This window comes from Anguilla anguilla, chromosome 1 (genome assembly GCF_013347855.1).
Source record: "Anguilla anguilla isolate fAngAng1 chromosome 1, fAngAng1.pri, whole genome shotgun sequence".
Classification (NCBI taxonomy): domain Eukaryota; kingdom Metazoa; phylum Chordata; class Actinopteri; order Anguilliformes; family Anguillidae; genus Anguilla; species Anguilla anguilla.
This window is the reverse complement of record NC_049201.1, coordinates 9,553,419-9,580,833: the sequence shown is the minus strand read 5'-3', so window position 1 is coordinate 9,580,833 and position 27,415 is coordinate 9,553,419. Positions and strand designations below refer to the sequence as shown.

The window sequence follows — 27,415 nt, the reverse complement described above, 5'->3', positions numbered from 1 at the left end:
CCGCTATGACATACGAAATATTACGCGGTAAGACACTAAACAGCGAATTGTGAATTTCTAAAAATAAAAAAGTAAAAAATAAATAAGAAAACGTATAGGACCGGTTTACGAAAAAAAGGTTTAATGAACGTGGGTTTATTTGGGGTTTCTAGGTCTGGATCTGAATGACCAAATCGCCCCCTCCCAGGTCTTGCACATTTACACATAGCTTCACTCTTGTTTTGATTTTGCCCAGTTTGCTATGGAAACCCTTTTTTTTCGAACTTGCTAATCCCTGTCAGTCGTCTCCGTAGGATAGGCAATGTGATCTGTCCCTAACTCCATTCTCTATTTTTGTGCTTCCCTGTGCTGCCAAGCCCCTGACGTAATGCTTCGTGTTAATTATTAGCATGTGGGAAGCAATGCCGAGACTCTCCTCCGGTTAAACAAGAGTAACAGAAGGGAGCAAAGTTAGTCAAGATGGCAAAACACACAGATCCGGAGTGAAGGGGCACCGCTCCCCAAAATTTTGAATTCTGTTGCGCCCCGTTCAGCGATCACTACCACCGATGAAACCGTTCTTGGAAGTGAGTACCATGTAACTATTTTTGAACATTGTTACTCGGATTCTGTAATAATATTTATTGGTACATGCCACTTTCTATTGTTCGAACTGTTCGTACTTATAGTTAGGCTATACCTGGCAAAGAAAATAGATTTCCACGGTGTCTTTTTGGGGGTCGTCGGCGATTATTAATGTAGTTTATTTTCGTGGATTAGAATTTTCTACACGTTGACAAATACGTTCGATGCACTACAACTGTAATGTAGCCTAAAGATTCGTGATTAGCCAAGTGAAAGGAAACGGTTAACGCGGTTCTTAAGAGTTCGTTGGCTCTGCATAGACCGAATAGAATATTGTATAGAATTACAGTGCAGAAAAGCCTAGCCATGGAATGCTCAAGTACATTTGGAGAATGTTCTAGATTACAAAATTCTGTCTACTAAATTACTCGGTGATCATCTCGCCTAAGTGTTAATATAAAGCAGTGTTTTGCTGCTAGCATTTACCACATTCATGTGAGTATCCTCCGTCCATTGCTTTTTGAATATCAGTGCCTATTGATAAGGACAATACCGAAACGGTCGTGCACGTCGCGTTTGTGCTATTGAGACGTGGGTCCGTTTTGAGAAATGACTGACTATTTTTCAAAAGTCGCCTGCATGGCACTTGAAACAAGCCATTTTGGACACTTCCAAGCCAAAAATCTTGACAAACCGGGCTAACGTGAGGCTACTGTAGGGTGGATCCTGGCGAGTAGGCAACGGGAGACCGTCAGGGAAGAGACCTGGTCCGTAACAACGTTAGGAGCGGCACAGGATCTCGGGGGAAGTATTCCACGGTCAAATAATGTGCCAATTACTCCCGGGAATCGTATTTTTAGGCACTGGTGGATGTAGTTTATTTTTGTCCCGGTGCCGTGTGTCACAGGCCCACGTCCATAGGGGTCCGCCTGACGGAAAAGGGGTCATTTTAAATGTTGCCCCAACAGACGCTGGGTTTGCTGCCGCTGCAGGGTCGATTTGCAAGTTACCTATGTGTTTTTTTTTTTTAAAGCTAAGAATGGTTTCTTTTAATAGCCCGCATATTTCCCCTCCTACGTTAATGAAAGTCTGCGCTGACTCGTTTCGCCGGCTGAAGCAACAGGGTCAATGTCGCATTTCCATTGCACAGGATATTCGCACTTGGGTATGATTGTCTAGCTTATGAACATTGGCGCCGAGTATTTGTATCTGTGTGTGTCCGGCTGTCTGTGTCTCTGTGTGAATGACAAACAGATATTCACTTATGAATAGAATGTAGCCTATTCAATTATTTATTTATGTAATGTGTTAAAACTGCAAGTCATTTACAGATTTCACAATGTAGGCGATGTGTAATATGTACCTGACAGCTGTAGCTTATGCATGTAATAATTTCCATCCTCAGGTCTGTTAAGGTTAAATGGATTTGAGTTTAAAGAACACTGAGTGTGTGAGGATTTCATAGTTGTGATACTGTTATTACTGGGTGTGTACATTTGCTATTAGGGACATGGGTCATAGTCCTTACTGTTTGCTTTGTCATTTCAGAGGTCTAAGGTGTTCCCCGCGGGACATGACTACGACAGAAACGCTAGTGTGACGCTCTAATCGCGGGGGGAAAGCCGAGTCTCCTTCCCACAAGGTAAACAAGACAAGGGCCAAGAGAAGGAAGCGCATCGAGGCGGACACTTTGCCACGTTCCTTCTTTTTGAAATCCACAAGGACAAGATGCTGATGATGAAGAAGAGGAGATGCTGAAGCATCTGTATTTTCCGTAACAAAAAAAAAAAGAAACAAACAAGTGAACGTAACCCTCATGCAAAAGCCATTGCTGGTACAGCACAGCGTGAGAAGACAGAAAGGCACAGCGTTGGGTTTTGGGCGAAGCGGCGGCGAGATCTCCGCGTTTGACGAGCGTCGCCGGGGTGCCCCATCGGCCGGTTTCTAGTCCCCTGGTGCCCCTCCTCCAGATCATGATGTTTCGCGACCAGGTGGGCGTCCTGGCCAGCTGGTTCAAGGGGTGGAACGAGTGCGAGCAGACGGTGGCCCTCCTCTCGCTGCTGAAGCACGTGAGCCGGACCCAGGCCCGCTTCCTCCAGCTCTGCCTGGAGCACTCCCTCGCCGAGTGCACCGAGCTGCACGTGCTGGAGGGGGAGGCCAACAACCCGGGTGAGTGGCCCCCCCCCCCATCCCCAATCTCCACCCCCTCTCCCACCCGAACGCACACGCCCATCCCTCACATGGCCAGATCAGGATCGGGGTTTGGTCCCTCGCCTAGGCTCAGGCTCGGTGGCCTGGGTCATGGAGTGGCGGGCAGTCTTAGGTTCCTGTTTTGCTCCTTGTTGGCTTCTCCGAAGCTGAGGAAAGGTCATAACGGTCCAGCTCTGCAGCAGTGGGCCGAAGCTTGAGCGAGGGCAGAATTACGGGCGGCCGTTGACCCGGCAGGCGCCCAAAATTAAGTTCTGTCCCTCCGGTTCAGATGAAGAGTCTGGGTTGCCGTTTTATATCGTTGGGGAGGTGGGCGAACATCAAAACGAAAACCGCTGGTAACCAGATAGACTTATTAAAAATAGTAAAGGGTATTTGGCTGCCGTAATGAAATATGCTGCTTCTCCAGCGATATTTATAGGACTCCGGTACAGAGAGCGGAACATTCAGCTTTTCTAAACAGGCGTGATTATGCATAAACAGAAACGCGTACAGACGCGGATGCTTGCGTATGTACATAACATAGGATTCTCCATGAGCTTTCATAGGCTGGCCCGGCTGCCTCGGGGCCCTTGGAAGTGTGTTATGTGTTTATGTGGAGCTTTAATGCAACAGGTTGGTTGTTTTTGTTTGACCATAAACACGGAGCACATCAAAGCAGAAAACTGGAAGTCAAAGTGGGTCACTGCCAAGTCGCAGTCTTTCTTGTGGGCGGCGCAAAAGAAAAGGACAAAAGCCTTAAAGGTGTGCTCCACACACACACACACACACACACACACACTCACACACACACACACACACACACACACACACACACACTCACACACTCACACACACTCACACACTCACACACACACACACACACACACACACGCACACACACACACACTCACACACACACACACGCACACACACACACACACACACGCACACACACACACACGCACACACACACACACAGGTGCTGTAGATGTCTTCACGTGACGGGAGTTTTGAAAGTTCACTGGAGCGGAGGTTGAGCGATTCTGCTGAGGTTGCCCTCAGTCCCTCTGGTCAGCATATTCCTTGAATGCGTGGTTAGGCGCTGTCTCACTTTCACATTCAATTGTCAGCTCACTTCGCACTCTGGTAAATCTGTTATGGGGCGTTCCGTTGCCTTGCGGCCACCCAAATCGGTCCTGCGCACACCTTCTGGAGTCGCCTGTGTCTTTTTTTGAAGTCATCGCAACTGTCATTGGCTCATCGGTCTGAGTACAGTCTGTGTGCTGGGGCCTCAGCCGCACCACAGAGAGCGCTCATATTCGTCCTGTTCTAAAAGCATTAGTCTGGAAGGCTATGGTCTGGTTCTAAGTTCCACTTCAAATCTTGGGTTAGTCTCTGATTTTGTCGGCTAAGCGAGGTGTTCCCCCTCCAAACCTCAACACATCCATTATCCTAGTGTGAACATTTTTGGGAGATGTTAGGTGAGGTGATCGTGTGAGATGTTAATGAGTTGGCCTACTACGTCTTTGTATCTTATCGAGCGCAGGCACTGAGCCGTGTGCCAGTCAGCTGTCTAAAAAGCAGAGATGGGAGGGGGTGGGGTGGGGTTTGTGCAAAGTGAAAGTGGTTGGTCTACTTGGGGTTAATTTGCAGCTGGAAGTAGAGTGGAAAGATGCAGCTATTTGGAAAGTACTGTTCTAATGAAAGGCATCCATAATGACCCACTTTATTCCCTCCATGAAGAAGTAGCCTTGTTCCCCATCTGAAGTGATGCAGCATGTTTGCTCCCTGTTAGGTATACTCCAGCGGCAGTATTTTTCATACTCAAAGTTATTACATGTATGAAGTCATTTGACTGTGTACTTTTCACACTAGTTGTGATTACTATTTTAAGTCTATGCTAGTATATTACTGCTGAAAGCCATTTAAATGGTAATAAATTGTAATAAATAAACTGTGCAACCGGTCAATTATTTAAGAATGAAAATGTCATGTTCTACAGTACTTCTACGGTACAGTACTCCTGTAATGTGATTTAAGCAGCTTGATTTGTTCACACGTCAACCACAGATGTGAGCATTAGGTCTTCTGCAGAAGAAAACGCTAAACTATCAGGTCAAAAAAAGAGGAAAAAATGAATCAAGTTGAAGTTTGTGTGGGTATGTGCTCGGTATTGTTCCTCTCTAAGGGGCGTTTACCACCCCCCCCCCCCCCCTCCCCAATTCGTCCTGTCCCAGAGGCGATGTATAGGGGGTGGGGTTGGGCCAGGACAGGGGGGCACTGTTGTTATGAATGACTGACTTCATTCTGCAGTTTTTTTTGTGTGTGTGTGTGATGATTTAGCCAGCTCATGTACAGGCTGCTGTACTGTTCCGCGCTCAGTTGTTTTTCTGGCAACGTGGCTTTTCGGGCTCGCCATAGCACTCCACGCGAAACGCCAACACGTTCCCTGTCCCTGCGTGGGCGACTGCTCACGTTCCTGCTCTTTGTCCCAGTGAGAAGACAGGCGTGTGTATGCCTGAGACTGCGTGAAAAACAAGTCCTTTAGCTCTGAAGTGAAGCAGATACGCATCTGTATATTCAGAACTGTTATTATTGTCGATCGCGAGAGCGTTTTGGTAGTGAAGTGGGATTCCTCTTTAAGCTGTAGAAGCTAGGCCAAAGTGGTGTTTTTTAGGACCGAAGTTGGCTCTTTGCTTTAAGCAGCAGGAGCCATTGAGTATTTATCAAGGCATATGAAGGGGAAAAAAAGGTGAATATGGATTTAGTCTTTCTTCTGGGTTTAAGGGCAGGCAACGAATGACATTTGTAGTGGTTTGGGTTTAATATCTGGGGGAAAAGCATAACAGCTTACCACCGTTCATTGTTATGTGAATATGTTGTACGTCCATGTAACCTTGCAGTTTATCCAGTGTGAATTCTTGCATTATTAGCGGGTCAGTATGCAGTGTCCCAGCTGATCCGCGAGGGACCTTCTGCTCAGCACGCAGTGGACAGTGCGTACTTGACACCTGAAATGTGTCGACGGTGCGTCAGTTGAGCGGAAGGCGTTATGTACTGCGGGGGTACCTACTTGACGTCGGCGGCCACGCCAGGTCGTTGGCGGTGCCGGGCTCTGTGGAGTCTGGTCGCGTGTGTAAGGCGACTGTCCTCTCCGGAACTCTCCGGAAGCAGCCCGGGTTCGTGTGTGCATGTCACCATAGCTGGCATGGGAAAGCTAGCTCACTGCCTGTCTCTCAATGCAAAGATAACCCGTTCACGTTGTCTGCGTACGCTTTGCATACTAGAATATCGAGCTAACAGAAAGTTTACATAGTGACCCATAAAGTTTCCTGCTCCTAGTGCTCTAATGTGGGTTTTTTTTTCTTTATTACATGTGGGTGTAGCCCTGTATATTGAAACCCCCAACATCACCCCCCCCCCCCTCCTCGATCCAACATTCAGTTGCAGACACACCCTCTCTAGTGATCAACACCCCGGGCCTACTCTTGCCCTGGCCATCTGTCTCCTCCTCTCAGCTGTTTTTTGCAGAAAATATCGCTGGGCCGTTCAGAAAGAGATAGAGAACTTGTCTCCCGTTTGGGTGTCGAACTATTCCATCGCACCCACGCATGAGCAAACACTTTATTTCTGGCCCCTGACTCCACTTCGTGAACTCATACGGAACCTCAGGAATGGGGCCGTGGAGGGTGCCAAAAAAATCCTCTTTTCGCTCTGTTCAGTTAGCGACCTGCAGTGTGAATCCTGCTCTTATCCCTCTCACAGCCTCCAGCAAACAAATTCAGAGATCTCGCAGTTTAAAAAACAAACAAAAAAAAAAAAACTAACGCTTTCACTGAAGTGTGTTTCACCAGACCTGGGAGCGATTGTGTTGGGGTGGACTAACTGGTTTGAAATCGCTGGCATACATTTGCTTACGGCATTATTTTCATAATTGGGCTTAAAAATCCTTTTCAAAAAAAGTGGACGGCTTATTTGTTGGAGTAAAATCACCGTAGGATTTCTTTTGGCATTATCTAAGCAAATTTAGTGCATGTGCTTGGCTCGTACATTTATACGTACTCATTTGTATCCCTGATTTTTCTCTTATTTTTCCTCACATATTTGTTGCAAGCAAGACCACGTTAAACGCTATTTTACGGCCTTGTTCTGTTCTTCTGTGAGCTCACAGATGCCCTAAACCCCTGTGGTTTGCTGAAATCAACAGTGCTGTGTCCTGGCCTACTCTTCTGCAGAGTCTCGTTCTCCAGAAATGCAATTCAGGCGCGTTTAGCAGCTTAGGATGGTAACGAGGGTCTGGGAATTCTGAATCATTGAACTATATCGCATGAGCTCAGTGACAAACAGTGTACAGTATAGGCTAGCCTGAACCAGGTGGAAGACAAGCTGTTTTCTTAACGTTGAAGGGTTTTAACAGATTTGGGTTTCAGGGATAATGACACCATATTCATGAACAGTAGCAGCAGTAGTAGTAGTAGCAGTAATTAGTGATCATAGGATGGTGTCCTGTACAGTTTTTCTATCTCTAGGTAAGCTTGACTGTATAGAGCAGTGTTTCTTAAATTATGGGTTGGGACCCAAAATGGGTCGTGGGTGTGTATGAGGTGGGTCCTGAAATAAGTCTGTAGTCCACTAGACCACGCTAGTTCTGTTATGTCTATTTCATGGGTCCTTGAAAGGTGCAAAAGTTCAAATTTTGGTCCTGATATTAATAAGAACCAGTGAGAAACAGTTTAAGTTTAAGAACCAGTGATATAGAGACACTCACGAAGAACGGGGCGGTGCCACTGAGCATCACAGGAAGACGTTGTGGGGTAGGTCAGAGACGGGACGGAACAGCAGTGCAGGTGTGGGTCTCTTACACACGCACACTCGTACCAGACCAGAGGTGCCTGGGCAGGCTGACTGCGGGGGATTAGTGGTTGTGAGTGTGCGGCTGCGTTGGACCCCGGTGATGTCACTGGATGAATCAACGCTTATGGCAGCCGTTGCCCATGAGGTCATTACAAGAAAAATATGTTCATAAATCCAAGGGGTCAAAAGAAATTGGTTCCAATGCCTTTTGAAGTAGCCAGAGTGGGTGTCCAAAAGATGATGTTTATGTTTTCAAAAGAACTGACACTTGCAATATCATTCCATTATATTAAATATGAAATCTATTCTTTTTATACCCAGTGCAAGTAAATTGGGGCAGGTGTGTAGCATGATGTGTTGGGATCTGGGCTTATAATGCCAAAGGTAGGTGTAGGTGTGCATCACAGGTGGGCACTCACAGGTGTGATTCACAGGCCCGGTTTCTTCCCAGTTTTCCTTCTGCTCTCAGTAAAGCCTATTTGTGTGACATTTCTCTGTAAAAAAAAAAAAAAAAAAAAACACCATAGAAAATGAACTGACTTGCAATTGAACTGCTGTTGTACCCTTGAGCAATGTACATAACCTGAATGGCTTCCGTAAGATATCCAGCTGAATGAAGGGACTGCACGTCACAGATGTAAGCTGTGGAAGTTTGTGTGGATAGGAGCGTCTGAAAATGCAGAAAGTCCGAAAGGCCGTGTTTGGCAGTTTGAAAGCTGTAGACATTAATTAGCCACAAGGCTATTGCCTCTGTTAGTCTGCCCGATTTGTTATCAGGGCTGTTATTGTGGGCAGTTGCTACTCTTTTTCTGAATGAGTTGCTGAGCTTGTGTTTCCTCTGCTGTCACATCTGATTACTCAGGATATTGGGGAGGGCTTCCGGGAAAAAAAAAAAAAAAACTCTTGGGCCAATATGGCTGCTCACGGTCCTTCTGCAGGTACCTGTGGCCTGGGTTTGTTATTGTGTTTAAATCTAGTGAACTATTGTCCCAAAAAGAATTTATTTTACAGAGTAGCTTAAGCATGACGAAGAAACATAAAAAAGACAGACAATTCAACATCGAACATTATGTTTGAAAATAGAAAATGTATTAAAAAGGATATAGCCTATATAATTATAAATAACCATACTATAATCAACAGATCATCGATCAGAACGTTTGTTGATGGGTTGGGTACCTGGTGTAAAACAGGTATGTTCTCTGTTATCTTGTTTATGGTTTTCCATATCTATGGCCAGGTGGTAGTTCTTTGTTCTCCAGGGTCGTCACCTATTCTAAGCAAAGGAACAGTCCAGAAAAAAACACGTTCAGAGTGCAACTGAGGACTCGAAAAGTTATGGATGGGTACTCAGTACCTCAAAGAAGCGCACAGATTATTAGCTTGTGCAGGTTGTTTTATTCTATTTAAAATGCGGCGGCTATAAACTCACCGTGTCGCAACACGTTGCCCTCGCACCGGGACACAGCGAGCAGCTGGCGGTTGCGTTTAAAATGCGCAGAATGAAACCGCTTCAGACAATCATTCCAAGCGTCTCCCTCCTGTAATTATGTTCGGTGAGTAAAGTAGTTCGACAGTAGAATTCCCTTACAGATGTGAGAAGTCTGTCCCCCTCCCCCAACCCCGTGTTTTTGTGGCAGAACTTTGTGTTTTTTTTGTTTGTTTTTGTTTTGTTTTTTTGACGGCTTCGTTCTGCGTCGTTAGCGCAGTCAGCAGCGGCGGGGCCTCCGCAGACTCGGACTCGACACATTCCCGCCGCGCTCCGTAACCTCCTCCGCCGAGACGCGGTCGGACCGGTTCGGCGTTCCGGCTGAGCTGTCCCTGCACGCGCGTCGTCTTCGGAAAAAGGCGCGCGAACGGGCGGCGTGACGCGCAGCGCGCCCTCGCTCGCGCTCACTTCCTGTCCCTGCCGCGAAGGCGCGGTGCCCTGAAAGCACCTGCGACGTGTCCTCAGGTCTCTCGACACCTGTTCCTGACGCGCGCGGAGAAACGTGCAGAGTTCAGTCGAGCCTTACGGAGTGCGTATGGTCTGTGTTGGACCGTGTACTCTGTTAAGAGTTGAAATAACACTGGGCATTTTACTGTGTAGTTACTGGAGGTGCTTATTACTTATGTACAGTAAAAGATATCTCTCCTTTGGGGGAGTGAATGTAGGGTCCTCTTCCCTGGATTTTCATGGTGCTATTATAGCCTTCTGCACTGATGAAAAATTCTTATTATTTTTGCTTCATAACAGGTACAGAACTCTGAAGTGTTTTTCCAGAAAGGAAAATGATCATCATTCCTCAACAATTGAGGAAGAGGGCAAGCAATACCAGCCCAGCCATTTCCTTAAATAGAGGTCTGGGACTCTGGAATCTTCGATCTTAAGGCCTGCATTCCGAACATAGTTCCCACTGCGACATTCCGAGCCGTTGAAAAACCTGGCCTCCTGAGGCTCAACAGGTAGACTTTAATTGCTATTCCACAAGCATTCTTATGTGCTTTACGGCCCACACACTTGCAAAGTTACAGCGCTGCCTGACACCAAGACCCTATGTGTAGATACCTGGAGGACAACGGGTTTCCAGAAGTGTGTCTGCGGTTGAATTCTGAATCAATACCCCGTCAAAGGTTTAATGCTGTGGGTCCGTAAATCCTTCTTTTGTTGAAGCTAGCTAAAAATACATTTTATTTGAGAATGTAGTTGTATTCATTCAAAATTACAGATAGCAAATTTACATAAAGTAAAACAAATAAGTGCTAAAAGAAGCACTTATGTCATACATTCTCATTTTGAGACCGGTCTTTAAATTGAAAAGCAGATGCATTGTTCATGATTTCACTGGTTTAAATGTGGATATTACTGCACCTGACTCCAGGAAGTTGGACTACTTTTTTTGTGGTGTGATGCCCTTCCTGTGGAAGTTCCAGGCGGTTTTAAAAGAGGAGTCCATCCTCCCTGTTGAATAATACAAACGCGCGGATGTCTAGGTGCCGGACTGGCTGCGTGCGCTACTGACAGAAGCAGGTGTTTCCCGCTTTGTTAACCGTCCAGCTGAGCTCAATAGATAGTTAACCAGCGCTACTATTTCTGACTCTTCTGCAAGACCAGAGGTCACACATATAAATGGAACTTCATGAAAGAAATCGCATACACACGCGCGCACGTACAAACAAATACACACACACGCTCACATAGACACACGATGCACGCACATACACACGTGTGGCTCCTTGCTGCACCAGATTTGGGGTGAAGAACTTTCCATTCTTCATAAATACTGATGATCGCGTCATGAATTTACCCAATTGTGTGGTGTGTTCCTGAAGACGGGTGGTTCTTGACCTGGCAGGCCGCAGTGTCTGCTGGTTTTTCTTTTTAACTTTGACCAGTAACCAGCTCAGACCCAAGAAACAAAGTGAGGTAACTAATCAGCAGCTTCAGTTCATCACTCAAGAGCTGAGTAACAGGAAAGACGGGCCAACACAGCTGCCCACCGTGATCAGGGAACCATGAGAGCCACTGCTGTTGACTATACATTTTTGGGGACGTTGATCAGCCTTCGTTCCGTCCTGTTGTTTAATATGGGGAATCCGGGTCATGGTGAAAATGGCGTAGTTGTGTTTTTCGGTTGTTCTTAGGAACACCCTTTGACGCAAGACCCTTGCTGCATGCTCACCCTAGGTTTGTGAATCACTGGGAAATACAAAGCAAGATAAGCACTTTGCAGCTGTCAGGTACTAAGACCTGGTTGAATGGTGCCCTGTAATGTGAATCATGAAATGTCCTTTACTTTGATTTACAAGTTTATGCAAGCCTAACGCTTTTTGTTCACAAGCTCAGTTTGGCAAGTTAGTCAAAGTTAAGGACAAATGTTGAATGAATTGCAGCCAGTGTCTCTCCGGTTTGCCAGTGTCGGCTGGTCAGAAGGCGGGGGCGTACGAATAGGGAATTAATTCTTGCTCCGAGCTGAATCCCGTTGGGATTTAGGTCAGTGGGATGATGGGCTGGAAAGATTCAAAATCCTTTACCTTTCACCTCGTTGCTTAGCACCGCAGTGGGGGCCTGTCTCGTCCGGGCCTGCTGTGGCCTGCCTGGCTTGACTACTGCCAGAGGTGGGTGGGGCGGCTTGTGGGGTCCCTGGAAGGGGTGGGGTGGGGGTGGGGGGGTGGGGGGGGGCTGGGCAGGGGGGGGTTGTGTGATGTGCATCTGCTGTGTAAGGTACTGAGACGCTTTCATGTCTGCTTTCGTTTTGGCCTTTTTCTCTATTGAATCAGCCTGTTTCAACCGGCACTCTCTCCCTCCATTTGTGTTCCGGAATCATCTGTTCTTCTTTCTCTCAGCATTGGGGAGCATTTAACCCAGACTCTTTTGTGAAGTCTATCAGACTGCTGAGTTCCTTTCAGAATATCGCCTCGTCCTCGCCATTCCTTAGCTGGGGGCGGTTTGCCGAAACCTGTAACCACACCTTTGTTACGCACATACCCCCCTCCTCCCCCCCCCCCCCCCTCGTAGAATGCAGTACCCCCCTCCCCACCCCCCACCCCCCCACTCCCCGTTTTCTCTATTCTGCGAAAGGCGCTGGAAGTGGGGAGGCCGTTTAAGGAAGTGTTTGTTATGGTAGGGGCCGGGTGATCTCAAAGAGAAAGTATGTGTCTAACCAGCGGCCTTTCGGATGCAGCGCAGCAAGTCGGAAACCGTGCATTCTTCGGCAGGCCTTGTGGTATTCCAGCGCATTCCGCAGTGCTGAGCTGGAGCGAGGGATGGGTGGGGGAGCGCTCTCTCAACCCCCCCCCCCCACCCCCCCCCCCTCGCTCACTGGCCTGCCTTTTCCAAATGGGCCATTCTCCTCTCCCACATTTCCCTCCTGGAAAATCCTGTCGCTGCTAGCACTCCGTGCTTCTCCAGACCGGCTATGTTTTTTTTTTTTTTTTTTTCCGAGAGTGGGTGGGGGTGGGGGGGGGCAGGAAATAGTTTGGGACTGGCTTCACTGGGTACATCTGGGGGGGGGGGGTTGTCTGTCGTTTTTTTTTTGGGACATTGTCTGTGTCTCCCCGACTGAGTGTGAACCACCACGCTAGTTTTGTGGTGGCTCAGTAAAAGTCAGGACTGCAGACTCTGCGTTGTAAATAGTGTCAAGTTCCCGTAACTCTCTTGCTGGAAACACGCTTACATCGGTGTCATGTTTATTTCAACAATACGAAGAAATCCCCGAATACCAGAGAGCGCCTCCTTTTGATTGTTATGTGAACACGAGACAAAATTATACTGGCGTTGCTAAGGAGATCAGAGGGTAATCGTGTCTAAAAATCAGAGAATACGAGGTCGACTGCAGGAGGAACGCTGAACACTGTGGTCTGAAAACTGTCAAAGCAGCTTCTGTGAAAATGAGATTTTACTCTTGTTTTTTCCACTTCGGTCACACTTGTATCCCCCAGTCCCAGGGGAGCCACGTGCTTGCTGTCTGTTTTTAGTAGATGTGCTCTCCGATATTCCTGTATAAATAGGGCGTTATCTCCCCCCCTGTCTTATTGGGGCTGTGTGATGTGGAAAGCCTATATTTAGAGCTGGAATCATGTGTCTGCTAAACAGATAGTCTCTCCCGTGTAGACATGCCTGTGTGAGTGTGTGCAGTTCCCCGGCCTGGGACAAACGAAAGCGGCTCATTAACCTGGGTATTTTCCACCATGACTTCATGGAATTAGCCGGATCGCGGTTTCTTTGACCGGCCCCGTCCTGGCCATCGACCGTCAGAAGAGGGGGGGGGGGGGACCGTTCAGGGCTGTGCGTTTAATGAAGTGCGATCTTTAATTTGCGCCTTCTCAGAGTCGCGTAATTTAAAGGGGCGAAGGCGTTCCGTAAACAGTTAGTGGGACAGGCTGTAATCCCCCCCCCGTGTTGTACACGCCCCAGTGACCATTGATTGGGTCTTACACATGAGAGTAAGCACTCCCAGGTGTGTGTGTGTGTGTGCCTGTGCATGTTTATGAGTGTGTGTGCGCACCAGAGGTCAGCAAACACACTCAGGGACACTGTTTCTCTGTGAAATGTGTCAGCTTCGTTACTGATGACACTGAGGAAAGCTGTGCTGAGCCAAACAGGCAGGCCAGCGGGAGGGGGTGGGAACACTGACAGTTGTGTTGGCAGCAGGACAGTTTCTGGCTCTTGTGGAGGTGTCTGTGTTTTCATAGTTTTTACCTGCTTTCATTTGCCGAAAGGGGGATCACCCTGATTTTGCTCATTCAGAAATTCGGAGAGCCATTTGGACTGGGGGGGGTGTGGACAAGTCTCACACAGAGCAGCCAGTGGTAATTAGAAGCCATTTCCATGGTATATGCACTTAGCTCAGAGATATGGGTGGGGCATTTGGCGTTGTACTCCACAGAAAAACTCAGTTACCATAAGGGTGACAGATAAAAAAGAACAATGCCGGTATATGGAAATGTGTTAAGATTATATGATTTGAGCTTGAATACAGCCTCAGGGGCAGGCAAACCGAAATATCTCACAAGGGGGCTTCTAGTATGCGCCGGAATATTAAACTGTTGAAGAAATGCTTCTATTTTTGGCAAATAAAAGGTGTGTGGGAGGGAAGGACGGGGGGCGGGGGGGAGTGGGTCTGTACAAAATTACAGCATAACGTAAGAATCTTTGAAAGCTACACCCCTCATCCGTGGTTGTTTTCTGGGTCTGGGTGCCACGTAGAGTTCAGCACCACGCATTGTTTAGCTTTGGGGAAAGAAAAAAAAAAAAAGGAGAAAAAAAAGTGACTGAAGTAGGGTTTTCCTCCTCTGGCCTGCTGTGATTCACGAATTCCGGGCAGTGACCTCTCTCTGGAGCAGTTAGCGCTGCGCTAGCTCAGACGGAGTTTAAATATGGAAGAGAAAAAAAAGAAGGGCTTTGTGTGCCGTGTGGTGAGCGCGTAATGAGTCACTGTGCCAGTGACTGGGAGCGTGCAGCTCCGTCTGAGCGGAGGGAGGGAGCGAGGGAGCGAGGGAGAGAAAAAGGGGAAGAGAGAGTGGGAAATTGAGAGAGAGGGGGAAACAGAGAGAGAGAGAGAGAGAGGGAAAGGGGAGAGACCAGTGACGGAAGGGTTGGGGGAGGGGGGGAGAGGTGGGGGGGGGGGGGGCAAGGAAAGACTTCATTGTTTCCATTACCCTCCTTAGTCCCTCCAGTGTGTCTGTTTTTTTTTTTCTCGAGCGAGATGAGGTTAGCACTTTACGCCGTGGGGTAAGCACGGGGGGTGGGGTGGGGTGGGGGGGGGCAGGGGGAAAGAGAGAAACGGCACGGGCTTCAGAACACTCCCTGCCGCATTCCGGTGAGCTCGCGGGCAGCACGTGTTTCGAGCCGCTGACCCCTGACCCCTGAGTTCCTGTGAGCTGTCTCCTCCCTCTGTCTGAGCAGCGCCATTCATCTTTCAGAGCGAAGGGCCTTGTCGTCGCAGACAGGGGTGTGCGTAGCATCCTTCCTCCTGTATTTGTTGGTCTGTTTCCCCAAATGACCTAAGCGATACGTCTGACCTGTTTGAAAGTGATACATTGATGAAATCATGCAGCAGTTGGAAGATGCAGAAGATGGTTTCCTGTTGAGCAAGCAAGCGAAAGCAAAAAAAAAAAAATTGCAAGCTTGGTAATATTCAGAGTGTTAATCATGGATGTAGCCTATTAGGATGTACTAGGAATGAGAGTTTCTGATGTCCATTTTAGAGCTATATCTAAACAGAGATGTATCAGAACCCTATTCAATGAAATATAAAATGGCATTAAAAGAATCTTTGAAAGATCCCATTATATAAGAATAAGTCCTCCGAGTAATTCACCAAGCAGGTAGCCAATAAGAGCCAAAGGTGACCAGGTCGGGATGTTTTTGAAGGAAGCGATGGGTTCCAAGGGATTAGCACCAAATGTGTGTTTTTACTTGTTTGAAATAAGAAAATGCGAAAAGCAAACCATAGAATGTGAAAGCAGCATGTTGATGGGATAGCTCAGGAGCTCCGAATTTAGTTGAGAACAGCTTGATGAATGCTTGTGGACCACTGAAAGACGTCTGTTCAACAGAGCTTCAGATTGCAAGGTGTATTACTAGCTAATGAAGTTACATTTTCTGTCAATACATTGTGTGATATGTAACGTTGATTTACTGAAGTGTTAAACTCCAACCACAGTACACTGCTACCAAAAACACACCGGTGGAAGATGTGAAGGAATCACATTGTGAATGAATCACGTTGTGTTGTATTAAAATGCTCTGCCTTTATGTATGGAGATAATGCAATTCATTTAATAATTTTAAGGCTTTATAAATATATTTAGCTGTTAAGGGAATCCTTTTTTTGAAGGAACTTTTAAGGGAATCCTTACTTCTGAAGGAGCTTTTAAGGATATCCTTTCTTTTGAACACACGCTTGGTTCAAACAGGGTTGTCAGAGAGGTTAAAATGTTTTGTTAGTCTGTGTGCAGTTTTGTCATGGAATCGTCGCGCTACAGTCAAGAACCCCATAATAAAAAATTGTTAATGAAAACATGTAAAGGTTTAAGAGGTGCATCCTCTTCTTAAAGCATGCTTGCTCATTGTCTATCCTGTAAGATTTTTTTGTGGCCAGCTCATCAAAGTATTTGTTTTCTTTGACCCATTTAATTGTCGTGTTTCGAGCCGAGAGCCATTTTTCTTTCTTCAGCGCTCGTTCTATTTTGAGCGCTCGAGCGTCCTGCTGCCCGTGCCCAGCCCTGACTTTTCGGCTTCATTTCAAAACTCTGTGTGGAACGTCAGCCCAGACTCCCAACGAGTCTGCTTCCAGATACGCATCTCGTGTGAAGTTATGGAGGCTTTACTTGATTTGGACTCATTTGCAGTTCTCAAAAAATTGCGTTGCGTGTTCTTGGTTTTGTCTGAAAGAGAGTCGCAGCTCGTAGCTGTAGCCTAGTATGCACCTGCCAGACAAACAAAATCTCTGCCGTTCAGCCAGCGTAGGGTTTCAGTTGTGAAAGTGCTGAAATGAGCAGAAACAGACTGGATAGTTCTTGAGTTGTTATGGTTGTAAACCGTTTTTACGTTGCAAGATTCATTCCAGTAATTGTGCACGCTGTGGATTTCTTCACCCGGAAATACCCTTCTTAAGATGCTGACCTGTGGCTTTGTTGCCGTTGTCACATTGTGTCTGCAGTTTCGAAAAGAACAGAAGGACAGCATAGCATTGGATTGCGTCCTGGTTCACTGACCAAGGGAAGTAGGAAGTGAAGATCTTGGGGGGGGGGGTGGGTGAGAGGGGTGAGGGGGGTTAGGGGGGTGGGGGTGAGGAGTGAGAAACCCACAGTGACAACAGCACAGACAGCATTGTATTAGCCATGCTCTGGGGCATTGCGCAGTCTGGTGCCTGTGGAGGAGGGAAGAGTGTAGCATTAAGAGGCTGAGGCAGACAGAGGCAGGGCTGGAAGACCCGCTGCAGAGGGAGTTATGGAGGCGGAGAAACGGCTGCTGTCAATCAAGGGAAGTGGGGAGGGGCTGGAGCTGGCAACCAGGAAGGGAAATGGGTGGCTCTAAATTTAGGGTGAGGGTGTTACTTGGGATCATGAGAGCTTGATTACCAGATGCTTTCAGCAGTGGTCTGGAGTCAGGGCCAGGGCATGAGTGGTCAGGAGGAGGGCCGTCACATGATCGATGCGCCATCAAGGAGCTTTTTATTCCAAATTTCTCAAATACCCTTTCTTGATTAATTATTTTTTTTTTTTTTTTTTTTTTTTTTTTTTTACATTATTCACATGAGCCAGTGTTCAAACAGAGCAGCGTCCCGACGCTCTTTCGCCATGGCGCAGATCGAGACAGACCGGTAGGAGGTCTCCCACGCTTTGGCATTCTCTGGGTTGACGGACAGGCGGCGAAGATGCAGATCTGGGCTCCGGTCCTGATTCAGAGGCACAGTGTGCAGTGCTGAGAGTACAGTGCTCCAAGAAGAATGTGATTGCGCGTTTGATATCCAACAGAAGTTCTGGGTATGGCGGATAGTACGGGGCTGATCACAGACTGGCTTTTCCCTACTTCCGCCTCCCAACGTCTGCAATGCGCAGATTTTAAATAAGTTTGAAGCAGCGGTTTTGTTATTGCTGGTTATGCAGAAAGCTAACGTGGTAGTTAACAGAGTCGTGTATCTTTTTTCATTAGGTGTACTTGTTGATTAAAATGGATTCTTTTTATTTGATTTTATAATTTTATCATTTAATCTCCCCAACACGATGTGGAGAAGCTGTGCGTTACCTTCCAAATGAGTAGCCAGACCGTTGACACGCTTGCCAATCAAAAAAGATGAATGAAAACCGGTTGAGGCCAGTGATCAGCGTAAAGGGAAGTTTTCCGCCCCACCAGTTCTCAGCTCCCCACCCACCGCTGCTCCCAGCCAAGCTGGAGCCCTTCAGCCACCCAGTAAAAATGGAAGTGCCAGAAAAAGGTCTCCCGGGGGACACTTAATCATGTGAGAAGTGCCCAGGTCTGTTCTGGCCACGTTGGGTGACATTTGTGTGCGGGTCTAAACAAGGAGACCTAACCTTCCCAAACCAGCCGCAGGCCTCAGTCGTCTAAGTTTGTCTCTGGCCGACGAGCACCAGGAGGCCGTCCCGCAGTGCGTCAGAAACTCATGCAGTCTCGGGTAAAGACACCGATGGGTTTGCTCATTCCTGTCAGCAAATGAAACAAACTGTCCAAACTGAACTTTTTCACGTGCCTGATTGAACATCTCTGCATATCAGGTGTTTCCACGAGGTCAACTCCACTCCCCACCAACGCACAGCACACACACACACTCACACACAAACACACACACCTTTGCTGAATTATTACTCAATTTGTGAGTTGGGTTGACACTCAGTGATTCCTCATAAACACATACAGATCAGACATCTGAAGTGAATTACCAATAAAAAGCCAATGGCCCATAGTCATAATGTGTCTCAGTGTAGGATTGCTGACCTAGGATCCATACCCTTACTCATGAAACTGTGGACGTGGATCTTGGGGGCAGGGGGGCACGGTGGAAGCCCCCCCCCCCCAACGTTGAGAGAGCATGAAATGGTCACCCCAATGTTATGTTGTATTGAAAGTTATGAAATGGAACTGGCATACAGTGTGTGAATGAGTTTGAAACTTTGCACAGGGCCCTGTGAAAGAACTTGGTTTGAACCCAGCTCTGCTTCCCTGCCTCACATCCTGGTCTGGGATGAGGTTGTTTTTTTTTTTTTCGGATGAAGTCCAACGGGCTCTTAAAGCGGGTTTCCTGCCCTGGTTGGACGTGTCTGACGCGTCCTCCAGCAGGTGCACGGATGTCTGCCTTGCGCCCGTCACGGAGCCTCTATTTGTGGCGGGAGGCGAAGCCGTCGTCGGCTGCCGTGACCTGTCGTATCTATAGCCCGCTCTGAACCTGACAGGAATGAGCCTTCCTGCCCTGTGCGGCTGTCGGACGGGTAACAATAGGCTCCGTGACCCCGGATTGGGCCTGAACCGCCCCTCCTGACTTACACAGTACCTATTTTAACGAATGTAAAAAATACATGTATGACTCCTCCACAAACCCCCCTCCTCTTATACCATGTGTGGCTGTTTATTGGGGATTTTATATTCCTGTCGGGGCCAGTATATGTTAAAGGGGGTCTGGATTTCCAACTGCCTGCGTTCCCCCTGAAAATGTGTTTAGCACTGCGGTGGAGAGAGCTAGCTGGGAGCTGAGAGGCTCTTTGAAGCTGAAGGCACAATAATGTCTCTCCTGCTTCAGTTGAAAGAGGACACAAGCAAGTTCACACCACGTTTCCTCAGTAGCTGTGCTGTATTCTGATAGTCTTTGTCTCTCTCTCTCTTACTCTCTCTTCCTACCCTGTGTCCTTTCCTTCCTGGGTTCCAGTGGTTATCAGCCAGTGGCAGAGTGAGCCCAAGGAGAGGGTCATCTCCCTGGTCCTGACCCACCTCCCGCTGCTGAAGCCCGGGAACATGGAGGCCAAGGGGGAGTACATGCGCCTCCTGCCCAAGATCCTGGCGCACACCATCGAGCACGGGCGCCACCTGGAGGAGAGCCGGCAGCTGCTGTCCTACGCCCTGATCCACCCCGCCACCTCGCAGGACGACCGGGCCGCCCTCGCCCTGTGGCTCACCCACCTGGAGGAGCGGGCGGCGGCCCGCGGGGCCGGGGACTCCCTGGAGCGGGCGCCCACGCCCCACCACCAGCACGCCCACCTCTACCCCCACCACCAGCGCTACGGCTCGGACGACCGGCTCAACGGCTGGCAGAGCTCCCGCGACTCGGGCCTGGGCGGCTGGCACCACCAGCCGGGCTGCGAGAACGGGCACCTGTCCCTCTACCCCTCCTCCTCCGTCCCCTCCACCATCAACACCGTGGGCATCGGCAGCGGGACCAACACCAGTAAGTGAAGCGCTCCATCGCCTCTCTCTCTCTCTCTCTGTCTCTCTCACTGTCTCTTCGTCTGTCTCTCTCTCTCTCGATCTCTCTCTCTCTCTCTGTCTGTCTGTTTCTCTCTCTGTCTTCCTCTATCTATTGTTCTCTTTCTCTGTCTGTCTTTTTCTCTCTCTGTCTCTCTCTCTCTTTCTCTCTCTCTCTCTCTTTCTCTCTCTCTGTCTCTCTCTCTTTCTGACAGGGGGTTAGTGGGCGACAGTCCTGCTTCTGTGCCAGAAAAGCCTGATTAGGCAGACTTCGCCCTATCGCAGCATGCAAAGGTTCCTGCACACGCTCAGTTTGCCCTCTGAAAAGCCTCCCGCACTACTGACTCGCTGCTTCACCAATGCTACGGCCCTGGCCCCGCCCGTTCTTTTTTCACGCTTCCATTTCCTGTGCCATGGATAAGCAAGCAGGGCGCTGTCTGTTACTGAATTTCACACCAGCTCCTGCCCCTAGTTATTTCATTTAACACAGTAATCTGACATTTTTGTGATATTTATCAATGAGCTTATAGATATTAATACATGAAAACTATGTTCCTATAGGAAACAGTTTAGTGTGGTCAAATCCATGAGTAAACCAATGTTGGTATACACAGCTAATTAAACAAAAACTTGTTGGAAACAAAAACTTGCGCACAGCCCCCCCCCCCCCAGGAATGGAATTGCCTCCACCTCTGTTCTATGCCAGACCCCCCCACCAACCCATAATCCCAAGTGTTAAAAGTGCACTTTATTCAGTAATAATGTCTCACATTCTGAAGGGCTGTCACTATTTTTTGGCACTGAAAATATTAGCATACTTCCAAGGTGAAGATATAAACTAAGAAATAAAACCAAGGAACGGCAGTCGCAACCTCACTTGTCAGATTCATGTGAACGCACGTTGCTTAGATGTGCAACAAAGATATTCAGATTGAACATATCTGTGGTCAGAGCAGGGTATTTCAAGCAAAGAATGCTAGCGTCTTTTTCGTGATGAAGGGGACAGCTGAAGATATAAATAATTGCACATTTAAAGCTCTGCAACACAAGATCTTTTTTATTTTTGACTGCTTCAAGTTTCAACAGCACAAAGAGCTGATTTCACAACCCCGTGCTGTGTACCTAAAGCCACAGCAGAAGCTACCACAGGTTAAACCAACAATGACTCGTTGCGGTTGTATAAAAATGCACATTTTTTAGTAACACGGAAAATTGAGCCTCGTAGTTGTGACTTTGCTTTGGGCCAGAGCCCCTGTGACGATGAGTGCTTAAGCTGTGTCACTTGAATTTGTGTTTCTTTTTGTTAATGAAAGCATCAGTGGGCTTGTGAAGGGCGGAGGAGGTGAGGCAGAAGTGGACTAATAGGTTTGTCCCATCTGAGTGTGACGCACCGGTGGAATTCGGGTCTTAAACACAGCACCCAGACAGCCCCCCTCCCAAAACTGCGCTACACATAGCATTCAGTCCCTTCCCATGTAAGGTATCCTTTGTGAGGGTCTGTATTTAGGGAAAATGGCTAATATTTAGGGACTGGAACTTGAAATGTTAGCTGGGGCCCTTATTTTAGACCAGCAGTGAAGAACTATACATAGCCCAAACAGTTACTGCCGCATATAGGTTGAAGAGGCTTGCTGAATACCAGCGCATAATGCCCCCTCCTGTACATCTCGTTATTTTGTTTGCCTCCGTGGAGCCTTTCTCTCCTTCCGGAACCTTTTCCGCGTTGCGAGGGACCGCGCTGGAAGGACGCCCCTGTTGGCTGCTGACGCGGGCAACGGCACAGATTTTCTCCCCGTCGCTGTTCTCGCCTGCTTGTTCTGTGAAAGACACCGATGTTCGTCAGCTTCGGGTTGCGTCGGGTTCTGCTGCTGGGGCTTCACTGTAAGCGTTCAGCTGACGTGCGTTAGCGTTCTGTAACTCACGTCTTTCCCTGTTAACGACGGGAGGTGTGACTGGAATTCACAGCCAAGTGGTTCCTCCATGACACCTCAGATGTAAGTTCCCTGACAGTGATGTTCCATGAATGAGGCCAAGGTCCTGGATAATGCAGGATGTTGCTTGGTGAAATTAGGAGTTTTGTGGGCCTTTTTTTTTTACATGGATACATCCAGTCGTTCGGTACAATAAGGTCAGTCACTCAGAGTTGAAAGTAAAAACCAAAAAAAAAAAAAAAGAAAAACAAAAAACCCTTTATCGCTAAAAATAGCCGGCGTGTTTTGGCTGTAAACGTTGATGCGGGCTGTGTGGAGAGGGCTTGTTTTGGTCAGGGCTCGGGCGTGTTTCCCCGGGACGGCTGTTGGCGGACGCTGTGGGCACTGTGTGGTGTCTGTGTTTGTGTGTTGCAGTCGTGCCCGGAGGGCAGCACAGCCCCCTGAAGCGCTCCGTGTCCCTGACCCCCCCCATGAGCGGCTCCGGCAGCCAGCCCCTGGGCCACGGCTGGCTGTCCCAGGAGGACCTGCGGGGGCGGGGGCCGGCCCCGGACCACGCGCCCCTCTCCCCCCAGAGCAGTGTGGCGTCCTCGGGCAGCGGGGGCAGCGAGCACCTGGAGGAGGGCCCCGGGCCCGGCGGGATGGCGCACCGCAGCACATTCCACGAGGAGGGCAGCGGCATGAGGGGTGAGTCCCTGGGGGGTGGGGGGCGACGAGGAGGGCGCTGCCGGGGGCCCGGGTTCGGGGGCGGTCGCAGCTCTACCCGGGCACGTCGCCGCTAATGGCTGCCCCCTCCGGCGGGGCCGGGTTCGGGGTGGTCACACTGCCACCCGGGCACGCCGTCGCCATGGCTGCCCCCTCCGGTGCAGCCGCGCAGTTGTCGGGGAAGGTCTGGCGGTGGCTGTTTTTTGTCAGGGGAAAAAGCAGCGCGTTGTAGGAGAGCACTGTTGTGGCAGCTGGGTACACAATCAGTGGTTTGTTGGTTCAGATTTTGGGCTGGGACGCCAAACCAACCTAGAGCGAGGTTACTTGAGTTTCAAATATTTTTATACAGTAACTCCAGTTTCTAGAATCTTCTAATTGACCATTTTGGTTTGTGCTATGCTACAGTGGCAGTTACGCAGCCTTGAGTTACGTCCATTGAAGCTCAGAAACGTATTTCCTGTTTGTGTAACCACCATTCTTTGCTCTCTTGTGTTGGGCTCTCCATGCATTGACCCCGCACTTATGCCCCTAAAGATACCTCCTGTGCATTAATTACATCCGAAATACGCTACGTCTAGACACTTGTGATAAATTGGTCTGAAACAGTGCCTGAAATTTAAATGACGTCCATCGCACAACTTCGGAGGCTGATTTTATGTGACTGAGGTTGCTTTTTCCCCGCTTTGTAATGTGTGGCAATGTATGTGTGAGGTGTGACAGAGAAAGATGCCTTGTGTAAGGTCTCAAATAGTTCATGTAGCATTGTTCCTCCCTGGTTACTTATCTCTTTTTTTTTTTTCCAATTGCACTCGTTTCAGACATGGTCAACTCTTTGTCCAAACAAGGATCCCTTGAAAAGGCATGTTTAGGATGTTTTTTGACTCAAGTCTGTTTTGAGAAAAGATGAAAGTGAAAGTAGGCTCCAGTGCTGTACAGGCAATGACTGCCATTGATGCATGAATCCCCCTAGAACGGTCTACTTATGCCACCTCTATAGAGATAGTTAAATATAGATTTTTCTGCTCCACCAAATGTCCAAACACAATAAAACACAATGAAAACTACAGGGTATTCAGTTCTACTGTCATGAATAGCCTAAGTTGTGTCTTTTTTTTATTTTTTGTGTTAAAAGCATTTGATAAATGAGCTCATTTTTAACTTTCATTCAAAGTATTCTGGGAACTATTCTAATGGACAAGAATACAATTAATTATAAGAGCTTTGGTATATGAAGAGGGCACATACTGTGAAAGTATAACTATTACACTGACAGTACTGCACTTTCTAAAGTCAGGGAGTGTTTGCCATCTTAGGGGATGTCACTATGATTTCCAGGACATAAATTTAGACCAAATAAACAGAGGATCAGGTAAACATGCCTTCCACTGCACAAAAAGCCTCTCACCCTGCTGCTCTCTGCTGTGTTTCTGTCTCGCTGACCACATCTCTTAAACACTGTGTCTTTCTCCTTTCTTGGACTGCTTCTGCTTCGTCACTGTGGTTTGCCAGAAATATATGAAATTCTCATTGAAACGGTCTCTTCTGATTGGCTGTTGGAAGACCGTCCGCCGAGCTTGGCTTTTGGCACCTGACGTTCAGCGCAAAAGACAGTTTTTCCGGCTGAAATGTAATTTCAGTCTGCTGGTGTGCCCTGGAGGCATCGTCATAATTCATGGGCAAATTATATATGGCGATATTAACACTATTATGGGGATTGATATTTTCCAAATGCATATCCTGAATGTCAGCCATAATTGGGAACTTTGAATACAGGTGTATGTAAGCACGCATCAGGTATTACGGGGGCTTTAACCATACTTCATACCTGTATGCCAGGTGTCTTCATTCACTTCAAACGGATCATTCTCAAAGAAGAGACACAATGCATTATTGCCATCTATAGCTGAAGAATGTAACCCTTGTAGAGTGTAATGCTTGTGTGGGAGTGAAGTCCTCTGTAAAGCCACTCCCACCATGATTTTAGCTAGTTACACGCAATCTGACAGCGTCATACCGGTATATTTAGATAGCTGGATTCTGTGCCGTGATATTTTTGTGGACGTCACGCTGTCGTTTGCCGGCGTAAAGTGGGAGAAAAACGTTGCGGTCGTCTGTGCCTTCAGATGTTCCGGCGTGGCTGAAGAGTCTCCGCCTCCACAAGTACGCGGCCCTCTTCTCGACGATGACCTACGACGAGATGATGTCACTGACCGAGCAGCAGCTGGAATCCCGGGTTAGTAGCAGGCCGTTCTTACGCTTACAGGGAAGGGTCACCCTGTCTGCGGCCACTGTCCCCCGGGATCTCAAACAGGAGCTGAAGGACAGCAGATATTCCAGTCAAAAGACCAGAGTGACTATTTTAGGTCCACACTGAGCAGCAGGGTAGATTAGGGGGGCTTGGGACTGTATTTGTGCCTAGGAAAGTGTGTGTGTGTGTGTGTTTTTAAACCAGTGGCACTGCATGTAAGGAAACCAGAAAGCGTACTGCTAAATAAACGAAATCCCCAAGTGTATCAGAGAAAGCCGCCACGGGCAAGAATGTTTGCTAAGCAAATGTGTAGTAACACAAGCACCAAAATGCGAACGGCTTTGGTTTCAGAGCGTCACCAAAGGGGCCAGGCACAAGATCGTCATCAGCATTCAGAAGCTGAAGGAACGGCAGAACGTCCTGCGCAGCTTGGAGAAGGTCAGTGCCCAGCGCTTCCGGAACCTTCATCCTTCTAATCATCCTTTGTCGCTGTACGCCGCTCGCTTGACAAGCTAACGCGGCGTTTTGCGCAGTTAGCTCACCTCGACCGACTTATTGAACAGTTGGTGCAGCACTGGTTTCAAACTCCCCATTAGCAGTACAGCATGTAGATGGTCAGTAAAGCACAGTTTTCATTCATGAAACAGCCTGTAACAGGTTTTTTTTATTTTTAACGCGAATGTTACTCTCGTTTTTCTTGGGTCAAAATAGCTCTCAGACTTTCAGGTGGAAATGTAGCTCTTTGGGTCCAGGGTTGGGGATCCCTGGTCTAGACCTGTGAAAGGAGCAGCAGTTGGGGTGCTGGATTAGGGGCCCAAAGGATAAACAGAGCTTATCGGATTGCTTGTATGGACACTGCAGTTCCAAACAAGTGGATTGTCATCTGAGAACACTTTTGACATTGTATGACATAATGGGTGGATTTAATTGGTGTTCAATGTGCCCTTGAAACATTAGTTGAACTACTAATTATACTTAATTGAGATGGCTGCATTGAATTGACTGGAAAGGTTATTTATTGTATCATGGTATTGACATTCTTTCTCAAATCATTTGTAGCACAGCAACTGCAAATCACTGTTCGATCAACAGCCTAACACAGTTACCGTAATTATGAGCAAATCAGAAATGAAGTGAATATTATGTGCGGTAGGCTTGATTTACTTTTACCTCAGAGTTACCATGTCTCGCTACTAAGCATAAACCTTATTGCTTAATTTTGAATCCATGTCTCAGTTAATCAAAATAGGATGTCGTTGGTCCACCTACTTTCGGGTGACTTTTCCCCCCTGGCCTGTTTGCCTTCCGTGTTACTGCTGCTTTTGCAGGAGAGGAAAGGAGACACCTGTTGCTCGGGATTTGGGCCCATTTTAAGTTTTATGCTGCTCACACGTGAGGCTCTTATTTGGTTTCAAACGAATGAGACAGGAAAACCGAACGCGTGTATTTTGGGGATTACTTAAATTTAACATCACGTCTATCTCGAGATGTCTGCCCCAAATTGCATGCCTGAAGTACCACAGCACCTGGTGACTGCTCATAAGAAAAGATAGAAGCTTAACCCTTAAACTGACAGCTCAACCGAAGGGTTAAATCATAAATACAAACATATTCATGTTTAAAAAGGAATGGAATTCTGTGCTATAAGTGGAATTGGTTTAAAGCTGCGATTCTGGGATGTAGATAGTTTTAGCCCTTAAAGTGGCTGCTTGTTTATTTGAGCTGCCAGTTAAAGGGTTAAAAAGATGTCCCCGACTGAAAATAGGGTGTTTAATTTACATCTGTGGGTTTAATTGGGCATACGGCACCACACGTCCCCACGTGTTTTATAGTTATCTATGTTTAGATCCTTCCACCGACGTCCTGTTCGTTTCCGTCTCTTCCTACCTGACTCGCCCCCTCTCCGGACCGTGGCAGGACGTCCTGGAGGGGGGCAACTTGCGCACCCCGCTGCAGGAGCTCCACCAGATGATCCTGACGCCCATCAAGGCCTGCAGCAGCGAGGAGTCGGGGCAGCGCCCCCTGCTGGCCAGCGACGGGAAGGGGAGCGTCCCCGGCGCGCACATGGGGGAGGCGGAGTCGGGGGCGGCGGTCATCGCCGAGGGGGACATCCCCGCCCAGTTCACTCGCGTCATGGGCAAAGGTACGCGGCACACCTGTCACACCTGGCCGGTGTGTAACAGGAAGCAGATCAGAGGAACAGAGCCTGCAGTTTGTGCTCAGAACTTCCTTTACAATACAGGCATCTAGGTCTTATCCAGAGCGACTTACACAACTTTTACACAGCATTTACATTGCATCCATTTATACAGCTGGATATATACTGAAGCAATTTCGGTTAAGTACCTTGCTAAACGGTATAACGGCAGTGTCCTGCCCAGGATTCAAACCTGTGACCTTTAGGTTACAAGACCAAGGGTTACGTCTCGTGTGTGAGTTATGTGTCCCTCAGCCAAGTGGTGAATTGGTATAAACTCATTTCAACAAAAATTCATGCCTTTTAACAAAATACAAAATGTATGTCTT

The 27,415-nt window shown here is 47.9% G+C and overlaps 1 protein-coding gene across 6 annotated transcripts in view; it reads left to right on the top strand.

Annotated features, from left to right (window-relative positions):
• The first annotated feature begins 261 nt into the window (after nucleotides 1-261).
• The window catches only part of samd4a (sterile alpha motif domain containing 4A), a 38,716-nt gene continuing 11,562 nt past the window's right edge, over nucleotides 262-27,415 (top strand). The window contains exons 1-7 of one of the 6 annotated variants that reach the window (XM_035434429.1): nucleotides 262-566; nucleotides 2,113-2,733; nucleotides 19,476-19,991; nucleotides 22,354-22,623; nucleotides 24,765-24,874; nucleotides 25,241-25,327; nucleotides 26,807-27,032. In XM_035434429.1, coding sequence (XP_035290320.1) covers nucleotides 2,538-2,733; nucleotides 19,476-19,991; nucleotides 22,354-22,623; nucleotides 24,765-24,874; nucleotides 25,241-25,327; nucleotides 26,807-27,032 — 1,405 coding nt within the window. In that variant the 5' untranslated portion in view covers nucleotides 262-566; nucleotides 2,113-2,537. Of the gene's footprint in view, nucleotides 567-772; nucleotides 1,060-1,580; nucleotides 1,730-2,112; nucleotides 2,734-19,475; nucleotides 19,992-22,353; nucleotides 22,624-24,764; nucleotides 24,875-25,240; nucleotides 25,328-26,806; nucleotides 27,033-27,415 lie in introns of those variants that run through there. The other 5 variants (XM_035434401.1, XM_035434420.1, XM_035434411.1 and 2 more) reach the window with 5 other exon arrangements.